The 19,011-nt window shown below is 39.5% G+C and overlaps 3 protein-coding genes across 3 annotated transcripts; 2 read left to right on the forward strand and 1 right to left on the reverse strand.

Moving 5' to 3' along the window:
• The first annotated feature begins 3,453 nt into the window (after positions 1 to 3,453).
• LOC145907247 (uncharacterized) lies at positions 3,454 to 4,410 on the forward strand. The gene has a single exon (XM_082994676.1). The coding sequence runs from the start codon at positions 3,454 to 3,456 to the stop codon at positions 4,408 to 4,410; it is 957 nt and encodes a 318-aa protein (XP_082850802.1).
• Positions 4,411 to 5,016: 606 nt separating this feature from the next.
• On the reverse strand, positions 5,017 to 9,425 carry LOC145907248 (2-Hydroxyacid oxidase 1-like). Its single transcript, XM_082994677.1, has 9 exons — positions 9,283 to 9,425; positions 7,385 to 7,536; positions 6,679 to 6,794; positions 6,465 to 6,604; positions 5,693 to 5,838; positions 5,516 to 5,607; positions 5,301 to 5,462; positions 5,163 to 5,229; positions 5,017 to 5,087 (listed from the first exon to the last, which is right to left on the reverse strand). Exons 1-9 carry the CDS (start codon positions 9,423 to 9,425, stop codon positions 5,017 to 5,019), a joined length of 1,089 nt encoding a protein of 362 aa, XP_082850803.1.
• A 2,509-nt stretch (positions 9,426 to 11,934) lies between these two features.
• Positions 11,935 to 17,709, forward strand: LOC145907249 (organic cation transporter protein-like). The gene is made up of 10 exons (XM_082994678.1): positions 11,935 to 12,108; positions 13,470 to 13,639; positions 14,674 to 14,724; positions 15,239 to 15,361; positions 15,745 to 15,915; positions 16,340 to 16,554; positions 16,679 to 16,787; positions 17,206 to 17,336; positions 17,418 to 17,520; positions 17,622 to 17,709. The coding sequence occupies exons 1-10, from the start codon at positions 11,935 to 11,937 to the stop codon at positions 17,707 to 17,709; spliced, it is 1,335 nt and encodes a 444-aa protein (XP_082850804.1).
• The last annotated feature ends 1,302 nt before the right edge of the window (positions 17,710 to 19,011 follow it).

Here is a 19,011-nt window from a genome sequence, read left to right on the forward strand (position 1 = left end):
CTGATTAGTGGTTCTTTTGCGCAAATTTACGAATAATGTGATTTATTTTTTTCAGGTTACTCACTGTAGGGATATATTTGCAGTACAGTGGTTAACCGCAAGATGGCGTCCTGTCAAATGTTTCCAACCCAACCGGACTTCGAGTCAACCAACTGTTCTACATTTGCAAACTCCACAGCAGAGGTGGTGTCATGTATTGAAATAAAAAGAATATCCGCTTGTATGGACAACTCCAGAATATTTTCAGCTGTTATGTTGGCGCTCAGCACCTATCTAATGGTTTCGATTGCTCTTTACGAGTTTAAGAATCGCCATAAGAAGCTGACGTCGACTCTTACTCGCTTCTACTTCGTATCCGTAGTCCTCACCGTGCAGTACAACGCCGTTTTGACTTTGAATCTATTCGACCATTTCGCGGATATGTCTTGTATCGTTTATAATATCCTGCTGACAGGCACGTACCTTTTGACGACCCTGCTGATTTTAACTATTCTTTGGAAACGACAGAGGAAGTTCTACGCGGATCCCCTTCTTAGTAGCAGCGAAACGATATGTGCGAAATATCTCAGTCGCTTAGTGATTGTTGGAATCTATTGCGGCCTCTTTGGTGTTATCGTCACGTTTAATTTAAGCTACTGCATGATCAAGTCCAAAAACACGTGCATTGCGTATTGGTATAGCGACAAGTTGGTTCTCTACGCACTACCAAGTGTCATCTGCTTCACGGTTGTTAGTCTGTTTTCAAAATTCATCCTGTTGGGCCTCATCGTTCGGCCTTTGTTGACAGGAAGGAATCTATCATGCAGTGAAGCCGGGGTGATGTTTTTCAAGTTCACGCAAAACGATATTTTTAGCCTCGTTGCTCGACTTGCTATATCCACGCTGATATGTTCCATCTCGTCAACGATATTTGGAATGTTCATATATATGGTTGCAATCAAATGGGTCTGCTTCTCATGGGATTCCATCGCCGGTTTAGATATTTGGATACTAAATGTGGCCACTGTATTTTCCTTTGCGGACGGGCAAAAACGTCTTTACATATGGATGTTGTTTACTAATAACGGAACAGATACCAAGATCCGCTCGTCCTCGTTCAACGAACAACACAGATAACTGGCCATGATGGGACAGAGGGTGGTGGGTTCGAAACCCGATGTGGTTGTTGACAATTTTATTCTGCCCAAAACTTTGAAAAAATGTCAATAACTGCATGTTTTTATTCGCTGGATTATACCCCGGATTAAATATGAATTGTTTTTCATTTGTGCAATTTTTTCAAGCCCGCTGTAGTTTTACGTTCAAAGTAAACCATGCCGATTTTTGCACGAACACCGAATTAAACCAAACTTCATACAAACAAGAATTACTTCTTACTGGTATGAATTGTGCAGTGATTTGTAATAGGTATAACAACCTTAGTTATTTTGTGGAAGGCGAAATTCTCGAAAGCGAATCAGTGGAGTGAGTAAACAGTTACATTTATTTCAAGTTAAGTTCAGTTCATACTACGTCGAAATTCGTATTCATTCTACACAGTAATTCAAACTGGAGTGACAACGACTGAAACGACAAAGCTTGGCACGTTTCAAGATAAAGTATGGGTCTGGGTTGCTGACATCTCGGCCCGAATGAAGAATGCAGTTGGACAAAACCGCTTTGCTTTGAAAAATACGTGGCGCTGTTAGCTGTATTTCCGCGGTTGCGGAAGTGGTTTTGGCTGTGCTTTCTTCACAAACAAACAGTTTGCGGTGAATGTAAAAACCAACACGATGAAGAAAAAGGTTTGTCAAAATATGAATGCCCAAGTTGCGGTAACGACGTCTGCCAAAAAAACGCGCGTAGCATTGAGGAAAGTGTAAACATCAATATTCCAGGTGATCTCTTTTGACCTAACGGGTTAAAAATATGCCTTAGATCTGTATTTAGTGAGTAGTCAGAATTAAGAAGTGGTTGCTCTGTTTAGTGCGTGGAGTTTGCGTTGCAGACACGGTATAGAGACCTATAGTCACAGTTCTTGCTTCTATTGATGTTAGTAATCACTGGTACCATACTCTATCAGTATATAATGTGTTAAGACCACACTGCCGAGTTGTTTATTTTTAAACTTAGCGCGTTGAGAACTTAAACAGCCGCAAAATTAGTGTAAAAATACCATACATTGCGGCGAGTCATTGGAAATTTTGCCTAATTTAAAGTTACATTGGTGAAAACGTAAATATCCATATCTCGTGGTGACGCGTCAGGAACTTACGTCACCTCAAGCCACTAAGGCTTTAACACAAATAAAACCCCCTTGAGCTGGCGCACGTTTTACAGACAGGATGCAAACGCAATAATGATATTTGCGTAGGCTGTCCATTGAGTTACAACATTCCCTAATAGGCCTTTTTACATAAGGAAGTCTGCAATGACATCGTGTCATATTGCGGACAAAAATTTATGTCATTCAATGAGGCTGGATTTAATGTCAGACGAAGTGCGGAAGGTTGTATAAGTATTCTGGTGTTCCGAATAAAGGATCTGAACCATAAACTGCAAACAAAGACCTGGCACTTATTGCCTTTTCGCAAAGGTATACACAGCAAAATTTGTAGCAAACCAGGCTGATCCTGTTTTCAAAGCAAGTGCTTTTTGTCAGGTTGTCGAAGAATATTCTGAACGACACAGCAGTCAGCAAATATTTTTGTATAAATTCCAGACAGGTTTGAATGTAACGTAGAAAGGCTTCATGGTTTTTAGCGGGACTTTCAAACAAAACGCCCGAAGGAATTGAAATCTGTTTGTAAAATATGACGCAGAAAAGCAAAACTCATTTGCGAATATGAACATAACAATTGCGTTAGTTGCACGATCAAAAACACATAGCAGTGAGTCAGATTTTTCTGCTGAATCAATCAAATTTAGTGAAGTATTTGAATAGGCAAATGTCAAACTGTTAGAATAAAACATGCCGTTGGTCACAAGATTTCATATAGGCTGCTCACAAGTTTGTAAAGGAACCTCAGACAAGCAAGTATTACCTTGTTAATGTCTTGAACTCCATAAGGTTTAACGTATTGAAGAGTTAAATCCACATATATCTTGAGTTAATGTCAGTACTAAAGGTCAACTGTGGGTTAAACCAGTTATAACTGAATGAGTTCATGATTTTATTACGCAATCTTTATGTGTATCGTCACGTCTTTTTGTGGGTGTAGGTGACAGATTTCCGTTACAACTTTGCTGCTTTGCTGGGGTTACACGCACAACCTCCGCTCTGTCTCTACATTTTTGTGCACTACCTGCTTTTTGTGTCAAGCACATAGATGGTTATGTATCAGTTGTGTAACAATTTAAGCAAAGCAGCTCATTGAGTTTTAATGTACATGTTGGTTGTGATTTTTTGTAGGCCTACTAAGCACTAACGTTGCTGGCTTTGAAAAAGTTTAAAATAATGTGGTGGACGCTGCTATGAATACTACAGGAACCTGCATCGGATTCAAGTCGTTAGGAATCATATCTACAAACTGCACAGGGGATGTTAACACGACGTGCACAATACAGCAAGACCGCTGCGTTGAACAAACCCGTCCATGGCTTCTGGTCCTACTTGTCATATCGTCATACCTCTCCTTGACTGTGATTTTTTATGAAATACGTCACTGGAAACGAAAACAGACGGCGGCGGTGAACCGCTGCTATGCGGCCTCAGTGGTTTTTACTTTTCTCTTCGCCGTGAGCAGTGTAATATCGATATACCGTGGGACGTACTCGATATGCCTGGGACACAAGTTCGTTTCCATGTTCTTGTACGCCGCCAGCACACTTCTCATATACACTCTACTGTGGATGAGGCAAAGGCTCCTACACAAAGGCCACCTTATGGGGAGCGCGACTTGCAACATGGACAATCGCGTGAGCTTTTGCATCATCGCGGGAATTTACGCGACGTTCGCTTGTCTTCTGATTGTTTTCTTTGGCGCAGTATGTCTCATAGTGACTGAAAGCTCCTGCATTGTGATATACTCGACAGTTTCCAGGGACTCTTATTTAAAGGTAGCTATGATCATATTTCTATGCACTGGCTTCATATTCCGCTTGGGGCTGCTCGCTCTGATGGCCCATCCTCTGCGCAAAGGAAGCAGGAACTCAACAAACCCAGCAGCAGGAAGCGAGATACCGCGATTGCTTCGACGTCTGTTCTTTTCCACCGCAGTTTGCATCGTGTCGTCAACGTTTTTCGCCGTGTCGCTTTTTCTAGACGTTTACGAATTGGCCTGCATCAACTGGGAGGTACCGGGTGGTTACGATATGCTGGCAAGCAATGTTGCTATTATATTTACGTTTACTGACGGACTTAAGCGCGTTTTTCCATTTAATAGCAAATCTTGTCATCGTAGCAAACAAATCGAAATACAAGCACCGTGAAAGCGTATCTATCAATAAATCGGAAGTTTATTTAGTGCTATTTTTAGCGCGTTGAATTCATTTTGCATTAAAAAAAGAAATCAAAACTGTAATCATTTGTATTTTGCACAACAAACAATTACTCGGGTGAAAAATGCACTTAAGAAACAAAGTGGTTCGTAGCAGCAACGATAAAACCATAAATGTGAACAAGTCAGGCACCCACGTGACTGTTAGTTCCTTACAGAGAATCACACTTTGCCGTAGTATCGCAACAAGTCGCACTGGGAGGTGATGGGTTGCGGCAGGCTGCATTGGGTGTTATAGGTGGCCACCCATTGTTGTACCTTGTATTAAAATGCTAAAAGGTCTGCGCAAGGAAGGAATTTAGCTGCAAATCTTGTATTTGAAATGCTTCTTGCCTAGCTATGCACTTATATGAAAAATTTACAAAATACAAATGATCTTTCACACCTGTAGCAAAACAATATATAACATGAAACAGTTTTGATTGAACATGATATTTAGACGCAAGGTAATTTTTGAGATTATGTGAGATACTATAAACCTTGAATTTTGGATTATTTACCCGGTGGTTAGAACATTGTGGTGGTAAACGCCAGAGCATTATATTCCAAAGTAGCTTTGAGGTACAACAATATCTGTGGCATTTTGGATTTCATCTATAGACGTAAATCCTGAGTATAAATGCATTTTAAATTGATTATGAAGAAATTATGGTAAATAATGCACAGAACAGCAAATAATTTTACCCATAAGTTGCATGGCGACTTTAAGTTCGTTTTTTAAAATCGTAAATATCCTCTTCAATCCTTCCTCCTGGAGAAAAATATCCTAGTTTACGACAAAACCCACTTACGGTACGTAAAATACTGAAAAGTATTCCTTACATTGCAAGTTAATCCCCAAATCATAGGCCTGCCGACGAACACCGCCTTGGCACCAAAGGCGATCGCCTTTAAAACATCTGTGCCGTTCCGTATACCCCCGTCAAAGTACACTTCACATTTGGTATCTTTTAAAGCCGAAACCACTTCCCGAAGAACGTCGATCTACATGTAGTGGGATCGTGTATATAAGCATTGGTACATTAGCTCCATCTTACCGTTGCAGGAACCCCGTCCAGTTGTCTCCCACCATGGTTAGAAACAATCACTCCGTCGATTCCCAACTCCGATGCCTTTCGAGCCGTCTCGCCTTTGTATAAAAGCATGCCTTTATTCATATAATAATTTAAGTATGGAAATTTTTCATCAAATTTGATCGTTTTCAAACTGAATACCATCTAAAACTCCTTTTAAGGCAATAGGTAAACTGGTGATTCCCCTAAACCATTTCAGGTCCGACCAGTCAAAAGTAGGATCCAAGGTGTTGTTAGCAAATTCGACCGATCTATCTTCATGTTTGTCCTGAGGAACATGTGGAAACCTGAATAAAATGGGATATATCACAATTTCGATCCAGCTCAAAATAAATAAACTCAAGCCCGCGGGGTAAGTCTGGCCCGTTAGGTCTTTCAATTTGGCCGGCCAGCATGAAGTGGGTATTTTAGTGGCACAGAAGAACGCTGTTCATGCTGCAGTTTCAATTACCTTTGATGCAACTTTTAATATAGCCATTGCAGCTAAGCTTGATTAGCCACTTTTCGCGACAATTTGGAGGGAGATTTGAAAAAACTACCGGTGGGGTTTGAACTCACACCCCTGGGCATTTGCTAAATACTTTATTTGACCGCAATGTTACATACGATCGCATGATGAGCAGGATCTTTCCATTTCAGTTGGCTGTGGATTAGTTAATTGGATTTAGCTGACCAGGCCTATAGCGCTCCGACAACTGAGCAATTGCAAACAAATTACTTTATGAGAACTGCAGTGTAAACGTAAACACTCTTCGTGAATTCCCGTGGGCCAGTATTAGGTCAACATTTTTTGATAATTTCCGATCCAAGAGTAGGAAAGCTCGCCAACTCCTGATGTCGCCCATCGAGCCCAAGTATAATGTGCAATAAAGTTAGGGTGGAGGTAAGCGGTCAGCGAAGGCGAAATAAATACCTAATGCCCTCTGGAAGGGAGAAGTGATCTCTTGCTTCGGCGTAGCGAGTAGCAACCAGAGGTTGGTCGATGGTGAGAAAAACCCCATCGAATCCGCACTTTTTTGCTTCCTCGGCGAGCTCCTTCATCACAGTGCGATTCTACGAAGATTTTGGGCCACATTTTATTAATTTCCACAGTATGAAGACGAAAATATGGTTTTCTAAGCTTTTACCCTAAGAAACTGCAGTTGAAACCACTTTGGTGAGTTGGGTATTTCCCTTGCTACGTCACTCATACTCGTTGTCGTCCATATGCTCAAGGCAAGTCCAGTTCCCAGACTTTCAATGGCTGTAACAATAACATAGCTGTAAAATATGTTCTTTAGTACGTTGTTAAACTGTAATAAATCATAAGATAAGCAAAGTGGAGCAAATAATATGAATTGTGTAAGCTGCAGACAGATGGCCACTGTTTCGACCTAAAAGGTCTCATCAGTGCAGCTTGCATAGTCACCACAAAGTGGAAGTCTTTGCTTGGCCGTTGGGTCAGCAAAGTCGTCTGAAAGTCACACCAGCTGCACTAATGAGACCTTTTAGATCGAAACAGTGGCCATCTGTCTGCAGCTTACACAATGTGATAAATCAGTCCTTCTCAAATATTTGAACATACCAGGAAAATGGCAACAAAGTGACAAAGGGACTGTAATAGCTAATTTTGTGTATCCTTAAGCACTTAAAGCATGTAAACCTAATGATCTTCAGAAAATAGCTGTGATCGCCAAGCAAAGACATGTACAGCGGAGCAATCATGTCATTGCATGAAACATTACACCATTCAATATATTTAGCATTTTCGTATATATGGCATAAGTATTCCGCTACAAGACTAAACCCAAACAACGTACACGGCGTTAAAGCCCCGACTAGAAAAGAACTCACCTTTGGCGGCAGCTATTTCTCCTTGCGGGTGGGCAAGCTTAAGGAGGCCAACAGGAGCGCCGCAAATGGGAAAAGGAATTGTTCTGCCCAATACCGATGTTGTCATGTTGATTGAGGAGACGTTTCTCAACATCTTGGGTCGAAGCCGATACCTTACAGCGTTTAAAACAAGTTTAAACAACACATTAATTCCAGAAATAAGTTGTCAAAACAAAAATCACTTAGATCGTTTTTGACTAACGTTATGTCTGCCATCTATTATGGCGCAGCAATTCGCCATGTTCACAAAACACTGAAAGACACGTGCTCCGATATGACACCTATGAGTTCTTGCTAGAGGGCTGGGCCATAATAGATGGCAGACATAACGTTGGTCAAAAACGATCTAAGTGATTTTTGTTTTGACAACTTATTTCTGGAATTAATGTGTTGTTTAAACTTGTTTTTAACGCTGTAAGGTATCGGCTTCGAGTTCTTGCTAGAGAAGAAAATATTTGTTTTCTAAAATTACAATTCCTGGCTGCAATAGTAGCACAAACCCGTCCATGGCTCAAACGTGTCTGACCAAACACCACACACATTCGGTCACCGATTGGTCAGAAGCATAACTGGTTGAAGAAATACTTTATTTTAGATTGTAACACTTTCTGAACACCAATATGCACATAAAGCACTAGCGTATAGCAATAAGATTAGCCTGGCTGTTGTTAGGAATGTATATTACGCCCTGTAGACATTATCAATTTCTCCATAGCAAAACACAACAACAAAATGATTTAAAAAGCGTCTGAAAAACAACAACATGAACTGGCACTTAACGGTTCACATTGGAAACATGATATCCTCAATATTTTAACTTGGTAATTATAAGGTCGCTGGCGTTTTTTCATTCTACTCCATCCGGTACAACAAACCAGGATTGACTTGCCAGGTTTAGCTAAATACGTGGCTATATGCAAACTGCGAGAATAAATACGTGGGCCAAACTAAATGCAGTTTTGCCGTCAGATGGAGCGGTCACAGGACTACGTGGAAAAGTTTGTTGTTGACAAAGAAGACGACAGCATAGCTTTACTCAACCATTATACAACTCAGCACAAACCCACGTTTGCAAATCAACCTAATATTGCGGATTGTTTCTATTTAATATTGGAACAACCATTTTTGTGATTTGTACATGTCTGTGGCAAAGTGGCCTAATACCACCATTGCCACTGTCAACATCCGAAAAATAATCTTGCTCAGAGTGCGCTGATACCTTTTAAGATTGTTAAATGTTTTTTTCTATGTGGTTTTAACATGTTTTTGTGGAGTTGGTCTTATCAGCGTGACCACGCGTTCGAAGCTGCCCTTTCACTGTGCACGCAATTCCCTTGCCTTCTCCTTCACTGCTTGCAACACAGTGCAGTGCATTTTGCTAGCCTGTTCAGAGTACTATTGCAGGTTGAAGTTGTTTTTTATCCTCAGTAAATTGCTGCTTTTTGTTGTTGTGTTCATTTGGAAGGAACTGAAGATGTCTACAGGGCGAAATATATATTCCTAACAACAGCCACGCTGTTCAATTTTGAAGTCATTTTTTAATACCATGTGCAATAATTGTGGGATACTAAATGCAGTTTGTTCGTCTTGCGCAAGCCTAGTTTATATTTAAATTAAATTGAGCTTTTGTTCAACATATATTCATCTATATTTCAATAAATCTGTTCTTCGGGCACAAATAATCATAACCTTTATTCACCGTCTGCTATTCAACCAGGCTTCATCAGGGTAACGGTGCGAGACACACACAAGTATCAGGTACCGTGAAAACGCAAACAATATATTTATCAGTGCCAGTTTCTTAATATTGTATGACATTTAGAGTGGTAATTAACAAAGCATGAAACTTTTCGACAAACCTTTTGAAAGATTTCAGGTTATCTTCGTATGTTTGTTCGTCGCCACCTGCTCCATGGAAATACTGCAACGCTACTGCTGAAAGTTGTGTCTTGGCGACTTCTTCAAAATCGGAAATATTGACTAGCTTCTCAATATTCTGCATTTTGCCAGAAAAACTGAATTTAAATATTAAGTTTGAAGACCTGCTGGATAGAGTAAATAGTTAGACACTAATCGCATATATGGAGCACGCACACTTCAACAGTTTGCATCCTATAATAATTGTATGATAAACAACGTTTTGCTCCATTTGCTAAGACACCAGGGGGTGTTAGCGACTTATTTTTTTTACACGTAATAGCCTAGGTCATAGGCTGAACTTTTTAATAACGATATCAATATAAGTTTAAGCAACAGCATTTGCTGCTGGAATCCTCCAAGACAAATATTCTTTTGCTTCCATTCCGTAAAATAATACCAAATTTTGCTTTCTTAAAAAACGCGCACATTGTCAAATTTGCAAAACAAAAACCATAACTCCTAACCAGCTTTCCAATGTCCTGCATAATATCAGCAAGGCAGCACTCTATAGCTTAAGTATAATGTCCAGCTGTAAAGTCAATCAGGCTCCGTTTACACGTGTGGTTACGTCCACTTCCTGTGCATGCATAGAAATCATTAAGTTTGCCATGCGGAACGGTTAAAATTGGGTTAAACTTTGATCATGGGTCGTTCTGATCAATTTTAATCTTTAGGTTTTTGTGTATTGAATAGAGGGCAGCCGTATACAACCAAGATACTAAATTTAGTACACCTAATTAAATAACAACGGTTTCATGTGCTCGGATTTATAACATTAGTATTGGAAAATGTGCGCTAGTATCATTTACCATAACAATCAGCAACATGCATAACAATAATATTGTTACAATTATCGTACACTACCTGCATATGTGTTTCATTTGCCCTAAATTGGTTTAATGTTGAATTCAACACTTCTTTAAATAGTTTATGCACTAAGTGAGTTATCCTTTACCTATTTCATATTATCGTTAAATAGATATTAACCAAAAAGTCAATCAGAAGCTTTTCGAAAAAACAGTTTGCTGTCTTGAAAGCATTGCCATCGCTTCCTATGTCAATAATGCAAACTGCAGACTACTACAGTCGGGTCTTTGCGAGCACACATCACCACTGGCTTTCAAGAAATGCGAGAAGATCTGAAATAAAACTAATTTACTACCGACTTTTCGCATGCTACTCAACTAGACTTAGTCAGGGTAATGGTGCGGATCACAAACAAGCAACAGGTACCGTAAAAACATCACGTGACAGCAGCTACACCTGGAGGTCTTGGCAGTGACGTCATCATTTCAAATGTGTCGCTGCAGTGAGGACCTAGATGTTGTAAAAAGTAAAGCAGTTTGAATGACGACCTGCTGGGTATAGTATACAGTGAGACACTAATCGTATTTACAAGGAACGCACACTTTCGAAGTTTGCATCTTATGTAAAGGGTGCAAAAAAAACAACGTTTTGCTCCATTTCCTAAGACCAATAAAACGCCTGGATGCACACACACTTCTCTCAACGAATCAAAACATTGTGCGGTGAAAAATCTGTTTTTAGTCAGTTTTATTGGGATTTAAAATGGATTTAATGAACGCGTTTATGGAAGCAGACACAACCACACAAGTTTGATGACACAAAACCACCATTTTTAATAATGCTACTGACAACACAGATGAACACGTCGAATTAAGAAAAACGTTCACATGAGGATGTTTCCAGCTTCTAACTTTAACGAATAAATGATTCCTTTAATGCCAAGAATTACTTTCGTGTCTTGTGATTTGAAGGCTGAGAGATAGCGTCATGTTTTAACTTAACCTCGATTATAGAAATTGACAAAACAAATAAGTGTCACTTCCAACGCAATACTTAACAGGCTTTGACGTAAGTTTTCTACTAGTAAGCTGATTTTACCTTTATATGCGTAATTCCCGAAGGTTATGCGTTCAAAAAGTTCTTGAAATGAGGAAACCATAGAAATCATAAACGAACTAGCTGAAGCGAATCAAGGTGAGCGGCTGAGTAGGAAAAAAAGCATGAAATTCAGGTCAACTTCTATAATTTATTGCGTGTTGCTGTTTCACGAAAGTTGGAAAGCTTAGTTGCTCTAGTGGGGAGATATGATACCTTTCGGTAAAGTGACGAAACGACATAAACACCATTACTGCAGATCAAGTTATGTCGCAATTTACATAGGCGAGCTTTCAAACTCGTATGACACTCGTGATTGTTGTTGCGTGCAAAGGTTTCTGGGAAAATAATCTAAAACGACAGGTCGTTGCACTGGAGGAATGCAAGTTTGAGATTAGTTAATGCGACAATAGGATCGGTGTTGGTTATTTAGCATAGAAGTTTGAATTTCCAAGAGTTTTCTATCGGTTTGGTTTGGTATTAAAAGTGTGTCATGTTTCTTGGTAAATGTTTAAGCACTCCTTCATTTAAACGCACGTGGTAAAGGATATCATACAACTCAATATTATTGTAGTGAATTTAAAAACTGTATTATTACTCTCTTGCAACATCAGTCATTTCAAAGAATTGTTTCGTGTAAAATCCTGGATCTGTTATTGATAGTCACTCGGAAAACGCCCAAATTAAGCATGAGTTTCGACGAGTTGGTATCTCATATGGGAACTGGACGATACCAGCTTCTCCAGGTCATATTTTGCGTCACGTTTTGGGTGCTTTGCAGCTTGCAAGTATTTTCTTCAATATTCATCGCATACCCGATGCCGTTCAAATGCACAAGTGGTTTGGAGGAAACGTACGTCGAAGTAAGAAATATTTTTTTTACGTTTTCGGAGCTGATACCGCAGTTTATTGCGATATTAGTGCATTTTCTTGTTTTTCGGTTGCAACAAAAATGTCAGTCAGTTTTAACTTTTACAATCTCGACTATATACACCAGACATAGGCCAAATCTATCCCCTTGGGTCAATTAATCTGGCAGGCTATACGTTGGTTAGTGTGCTGCTTAAGAACACTGTTCATACTCCCGTTTAATGTAATTTGAGAGCATTTCTTTGCTATTCCCTTGCAACATTTTATCATTGTTTGTATATTTTTTTCATAAAACTACAGTGTATGTCACTCACGGAGCCCATTGGCCCGCCTGCCAAATTTTTGATCATTTCTGACGCACTCTTGTTATACAACAATGATTTAGATTTCATATTCAAAATCGTTTTTAACAGAAATGCAACACAAGCTTGGAATCTTCTGCATTCAATCTAGGAATGGCCGACTTGGACCAATGTCAAACGTAATAGATTGTATTTGTAATATTTGATCAACTATAAAGCATTGTACACACATGAAATAGATTCGTAAGTTTCCGCGAATTAAAACATTAGACACTATTTCGCAAAGCTTTAACAGCACGTCTCTTCTTCGCAACACTTCGGATTTGTGCAGCACTAACTTTTCCACCATCGTTAACCAGCATCAGGTACTTTGTTCTGTGTAAATGAAGTATTGCATCTGTTTATACCATTCAGTGATGTCTTGTTAAGGTTTAAACACGCGTGGAAAAAAACTAAACGATGAAATTAGTTAAATCCAAACATATTAACATTATGGAGCCATGATTATGTTTCATGTTAGATGCAGTTTACATGCATCTAACATGAACCACAGTTCGTAATGCGGTGCAGTGCAAACTATTGCTCTATTTGCTACAAAATAGATTAAACTCAGCCATTCGACCTAGTACATGTTGCGCACTGAAGCATGAAGATAGCTGTCTGTGCAAAGTCTATTTGGAAAAAAAATTACAATAATAAAACAAAACTGCATTTCGTACAATTTACTATATAGGCCTGCGTTCATCATCAGTAACATTGGAAATAATTTGAAATTGCCAAAAACTCAGCATTAGAGATCACCTTTATCAACTATTTCGCCTGAATTCCGCCATCTTCATGAACCTTTACGCCCAATTCGGCTTGTCGCAATCACACCTCACAATGCACTATAGCAGAGCGTAATTTTCAGTTAGAAAATTACCTTTGCATGCTGGGCGCATGAGTCAATAACCCATTTCTTAGGTGTCCATGCCACTTTCTGTTTCATTTTCATTTTTTATGTACGTAGCCACTGTGCATGTAAACAAAGTTTAACCAGTTATATTTTGCAGAAGACGAAATGCCGGAGATATCAGTTTATGAGCGATGGGACAGTGGAAACGTCCATCGTGGCCCAGTTTAACTTGGTCTGTGATAAAAGTTGGTACAAGTATCTTCTCCAATCTGTTTTCATGGTTGGGGTTTGTCTGAACGGCTTGGTCTTCGGCAAGGCGTCCGACCGGTAAAAAAAAATTGCGTCGCCGCGGTGCACTGATGGTTTTGCGTTATTTTGCTATCGTTGGGGCGCCGTAAGTTCTTGATTTGCCAAAAGTTTTACGAAATATAACTCCGTTTGCCGCATCATACTTCTGCTAAGCTTAGTTAATGCAATGATAAAAACGAAAGTACGTTTGAAAGGTAAACGCCTAGGAAGTGTTATACGCTTCTCCGTTTAAATGATTTTTTGATTGCTGTTATTTTGTAACTAGCATGAAGCGAATTCGCCTGAAAAGCTGTGATTGAAAACATTGATAAGCGTATTGCTTACATTCACATCTTTCACACCACATGTTGGCTACAACCGCATATTTTACATCACATTTACAGGTCTTTCATACCACCACATGTTGGCTAAAACCGCATATTTTACAAAACATTTACAGGTCTTTCATACCAGATGCTGGCTATAACCGCATATTTTACATCACATTATTTCATTTGATCGAACGGCATTGAATAAAATTAACAGTGCAGCTGCCTAAACGTGTTGAGTTAAAAGATTTTAGGAGAAAGCAGTTCTACAGTTCTGCAATTACATACGCACACTTGATATAAATTCACATCGCGTCAGGTATTAATTTCATACTGCCCTCGCCTGGTTTCGAACCCACTACACTCGGTACTCCAGCATAACTTCAAAAAACATTACAGGTTTGGTAGAAAGAGGATGATTCTTGTGATGGTGATTGGCACAATGGTGTCAGGGATGATAGCGACTTTTGTCAATTCCTTGTACGGTTACATCTTTATGAGGGCCATCATAGGATTCTTCTGCTTTTATCTTTCCACATGCGTTGTGCTTTGTGAGTAACAACACATGCTATTGCTACATTTACTTATTCTATGTCGGTTGAGTTAATGTGCCCATTTAAAAGACTAAAAAAGGTACTCGCGTCAAAATTGTAGCACCATTGAAAGTAAATCGTTTTCCTTTCAAGTCGTCCATATTTTCGGTTCCATATCAGTGGCAACCCCGTTTATATCGTTGTTTCTTAGGCACGGAAATGATGACACCGAAGTGGAGAACCATAACTACCTATATGTCCGGTGAGGGATTTTCCATCGGGTTGCCAACTTTGTTGCTTGCATATTTTATTCGGACATGGAAGGCGTTGCAAGTCGCTACAACCCTATGCTATCTAGTCTGTCTTGGCCTGTGGTGGTAAGTATTGGGCAGACAAACGAGACAAGGCTTTTTTTTATCAAACCAGGATTCGAACCCAGGATATCCTATCCAGGTTCTTGGTATATGGGTCGAGCGCTTGACCGATTTTGCATATTTATTTGCCATTAAGGTTACAACACCAGCATGCAGTGACAAACAATATACTTTAGCAGCAGCAGTGGCAAGAATAATTTTTTTTTGCCCGGTTGTAGCGAAAAGGTCACTGCTATTGTTTACTGCCAGCTTCTGGTAAAGGATATTTTTTGATATATTGCAGGAGTTTTTCACATAAAACAACCAAAGCACAAATTCCAGAGAAAACAAATAAGTCAACTGAAGGACTACGACATACTGTGTTTTCAAAAACTTGTAGTTTCTAAAATTTATTCAATCCAGGTTCATGGACGAGTCGCCAAGGTGGCTGATAGCCAAAGGCAGAGAAGAAGAAGCGATTGTTGTCCTGGAAAAGATTGCAGCAAGAAACCGGATTGACGAGAAAACGAGGGGCCACCTTGAAAGGTCCGTTTAAAACCACATAACATCTATATAATACGCCACACCGCCACGTTCTGTCGACAGAATATAATGAAACAGTAAAATGAAAGCAATAATTCTGTTAGCTGCGGACAGATGGATGCTTCGGCCTGTATCTTCTTTATAAATACAGCTTTGTGCAGAGCGCAATAACTTTACCTAACTTCTTTACAGTGGGAAAAATAGGAGGGAGTGAGAAGGTGAATGTTACATGTGTATGTAAACTATGTGTTAGAGTTCTTTATAAACGTTCAGAGGCCTTCACATATGCACCAGAACTTCCTTCTCGAAGCATGAAAATCTTGTCCATTTTATTTGAATTGGTAGGACAAGGGGCTTAAAATGCTGAATTGTTTTACTCTCCGCAGGTTCAAGACACTTCTCAAAGACAAGCGAGCTAAGAAAAGTTTGTCATTAGTTACGGATGATGATGACGTCAAGGCTGCCGTCGTAGCAAGAAATCAGAAAGATATCGGCATTACAGACATGCTAAGAAAGCCCCATCTTCGGAAACTACTCTTCGTCCTTTCCTACTCGTGGTAATATACTTATAAACGAGTGTCTCGAGTCTATCATTCACCGGTACCGCAAAATACTTACAACAATTAAATGGATTTTTCCTGGTGCAAAATGCATATTGTTGCAGTTGTATAATTGTTATCAGAACGTTTTTGACATTTTACCGCACGCAAGTGCAGAACGGTTGAGAAACATTATTTTTAAATACTCGTTTTTGGAAACGAATTCATTTTCTCAAAGTAATACAAGTTTACACCTTGGCAGCCATTATTGCATAAAGGATAAAAACTATTTCTTCTTTTAACTTTCCAACTTACAAATGATTAAAAAGCACTTTTTGCTGTGTGTAAGTTGAAAGATTCCGAACATACAATCTGGATTGTTTTGGTATAGTTTGAGTAACGGAACAAATTCAATATCACGTCCAATGTTTCACAATTGCAGGATGGCAGTTTCCTGTGCATATTATGGCCTGACCCTTAACGTGGCCAGTGTCGGTGGCAACGTTTACTTTACCACATTATTAATGGGGGCCATGTCGCTTCCTGCTTTGCCGATGGCCGCAGTCCTTTGCCACAAGCTCGGAAGGCGATTTGTTATCTCGGGGTGTTTTATATTGGCCGGGGTTTCCTGCATTCCAATGTACTTTGTGCCTTTGGGTAAGTTGAGCTTGTGTTTTTTTCATACTGTTTTCGGATACAGAACTACAATTTCCAAAACCTTCCACTATTAGACGGTCAAACTCAGCGATATTTTGTTATGATTAAGCTTTTTGGGTTGCAGACAATACAGCTCTTCTTATAGTGATGTTTCTGCTGGGAAGAACGTTTTCCTCCATACCTTTTACCAGCCTTTATCTTTACGCAATCGAGCTACACCCAACGATTATGAGGTTTGCTTTATTTCAATCCTCTGTAGATACATGAAATCGAAATCACTTATTCGTGATACATTTTTATCATGCAAGTGCTTTGTGGCAGCTTTAAATCAAATTCAATGCGTTTTTCGTTTACTCATGCATGATTGAATTTCCTATTTTTGTCTTTATATAAAATGTTTTATATTCATTCATGCATGACCATAAACTACATAGGTCTGGTTAAAGGCAAAACCCGAGTCTTAAGTTTAAAAAAACTACGACAATCTATTCTTTAAACATTTATGTTGCGGCAATAAAAAGCACAAAACGGACAGGACGAAGAGCACAGAGCAAACTAGGACAAAAATTTTATGTTCCCAAACTACAAAAATAACATATTTTTTCAAACAAAACAATTGTTCCTCAGTTTTACAAATTCTTATTTTGTAAGATCGACGGCGGTTAACTTCGGCAGTTCGCAGGCTCGCATCGGTGCAATCATAGCTCCTGCCATTGCCATGCTGGAGGTGGTGCATCCCACTCTACCAAACATTGCATTTGGGTTTATGACACTATTGGCAGGTATGCGTACAAAGAAATGGCAAATAACAGTAAAACTATCCTTAGTTTTAAGCGTCAACAAACTTGTATTTTTGTTTCCAGGCATTCTGATATTGCTGCTGCCGGATACTCGCAAGTCTGTTTTGTTTGAAACTATGGATGAGGGGGAGGCGTTTATCCGAGACAACCCGGGACCACTTCAACGGTTAATTTCCCGTCGTACGACTGGCTTAGAGGAGGCAATTTAATAAAAACCTCAGCAAGAATTATATATTTATTGTACTGATATGATTATGGTCATACCAGATTTAAGGCAGCGACAAAGAAGGCGTGGAAAGTTTCCACCACTCCACGAGTTAATTTTCCTTCAGGTGTGGATCGGTTGGTTGTGTAGCTCAATATGCTTTCAAATTGACAAAACTACAAAATTGTAACGAGCAATTCAAAATAAAACTTTGTATTTTATCGGGGCTAAACCGTTATTTGACTGCAACAAAACATTGTACTAAAATATATTTTACGTACAGATGTCATTTAAATGTTTGGCATTTCACATAAGTCGCAATACTTCGCAACATATAACAACGTTTATAAATAATATCGCAAAATTAAAACCTAATCAAAAATTATCTCATTCCATGTTGAGATAAAATCCGACAGAAAAAACGATTTGCACAGAGACAAACCCAACACAACTGCACAACACTCCATTTTACTTTTTAACAATGCCCGCACTTCGGCAAGTCTGGCTGTGGCATTTTCAATACATTTCCGCTTTTCTGCATTGTCAAGATTTTCCGCCGCTTCGTAAGCTTCTATCGCCTCAACGAACGCCCTCTCCGCTTGCCACGGGCGGTTGGTCGAAATTAAAACCACCCCGAGGTTGTTCATGCAAAAACCATAGAGATCATATATTCGTGCGTCGGTATGGAATCGGGTTTTTAGACATTTTAAAGCCTCTTTTAACGTCTGTTCCCTATCTTGAACTGCACCCGTGTACCCTTGACATCTTTCGATGTAGTGCATACACCACACAGTGTTGTAGTTTAAAAAAGTCTCGTCGCGAAGTTTTGCAACATCTATGTGGCGATGAATTTCACGCATCGCTGGAATCACGTGATCTTGCACAACGCCCACGGCGACGTCACTTTCCAATAGACCCTTGACTGAATGTTTCATGCCTCTCACGCACATTCGCATGGAGTATATTGATTTTCTGCTTGGTTCGTCTTCTTGCAAAATGTCCGCAGCGGCCTGGTACACTGTAAAGGCGTCAATGTACAGTGTGGAAGCACGCAATTGGTCTCCAAGGAAGACTAACTCATAACCGGCGAGTCTTCCTTTGATTTTGTCAAAAGCATTACCGCTTCCTGCTTTTGCCAAGTACCCCTCGTACGTCATCTCCGAACTGCTTTACCATTAATATCTTCCGGAACTTGTTACTACACGACCTTCGTGCGGACATGAGCGTGTAATAGCACAAACACAATGCTAGATTATTCTTACTTAAGACACATCTATCGTAGAAAATTGGTTGTCAAAATGCTGTACGTTTTATCTTACCTTATTCCCTGTATACATGATACATATGACAAGTTTTAATCCTTAACTGAGCATATTTAAGGTCCAAACGCCCCATTGCCATCAAATGCTCACTCAAATACAAGCCAAGCTGGAAGAGATAGCAAGCCTTACA

Source organism: Ascidia mentula, chromosome 6, assembly GCF_947561715.1.
Source record: "Ascidia mentula chromosome 6, kaAscMent1.1, whole genome shotgun sequence".
In the NCBI taxonomy this organism is placed as follows: Eukaryota; Metazoa; Chordata; class Ascidiacea; order Phlebobranchia; family Ascidiidae; genus Ascidia; species Ascidia mentula.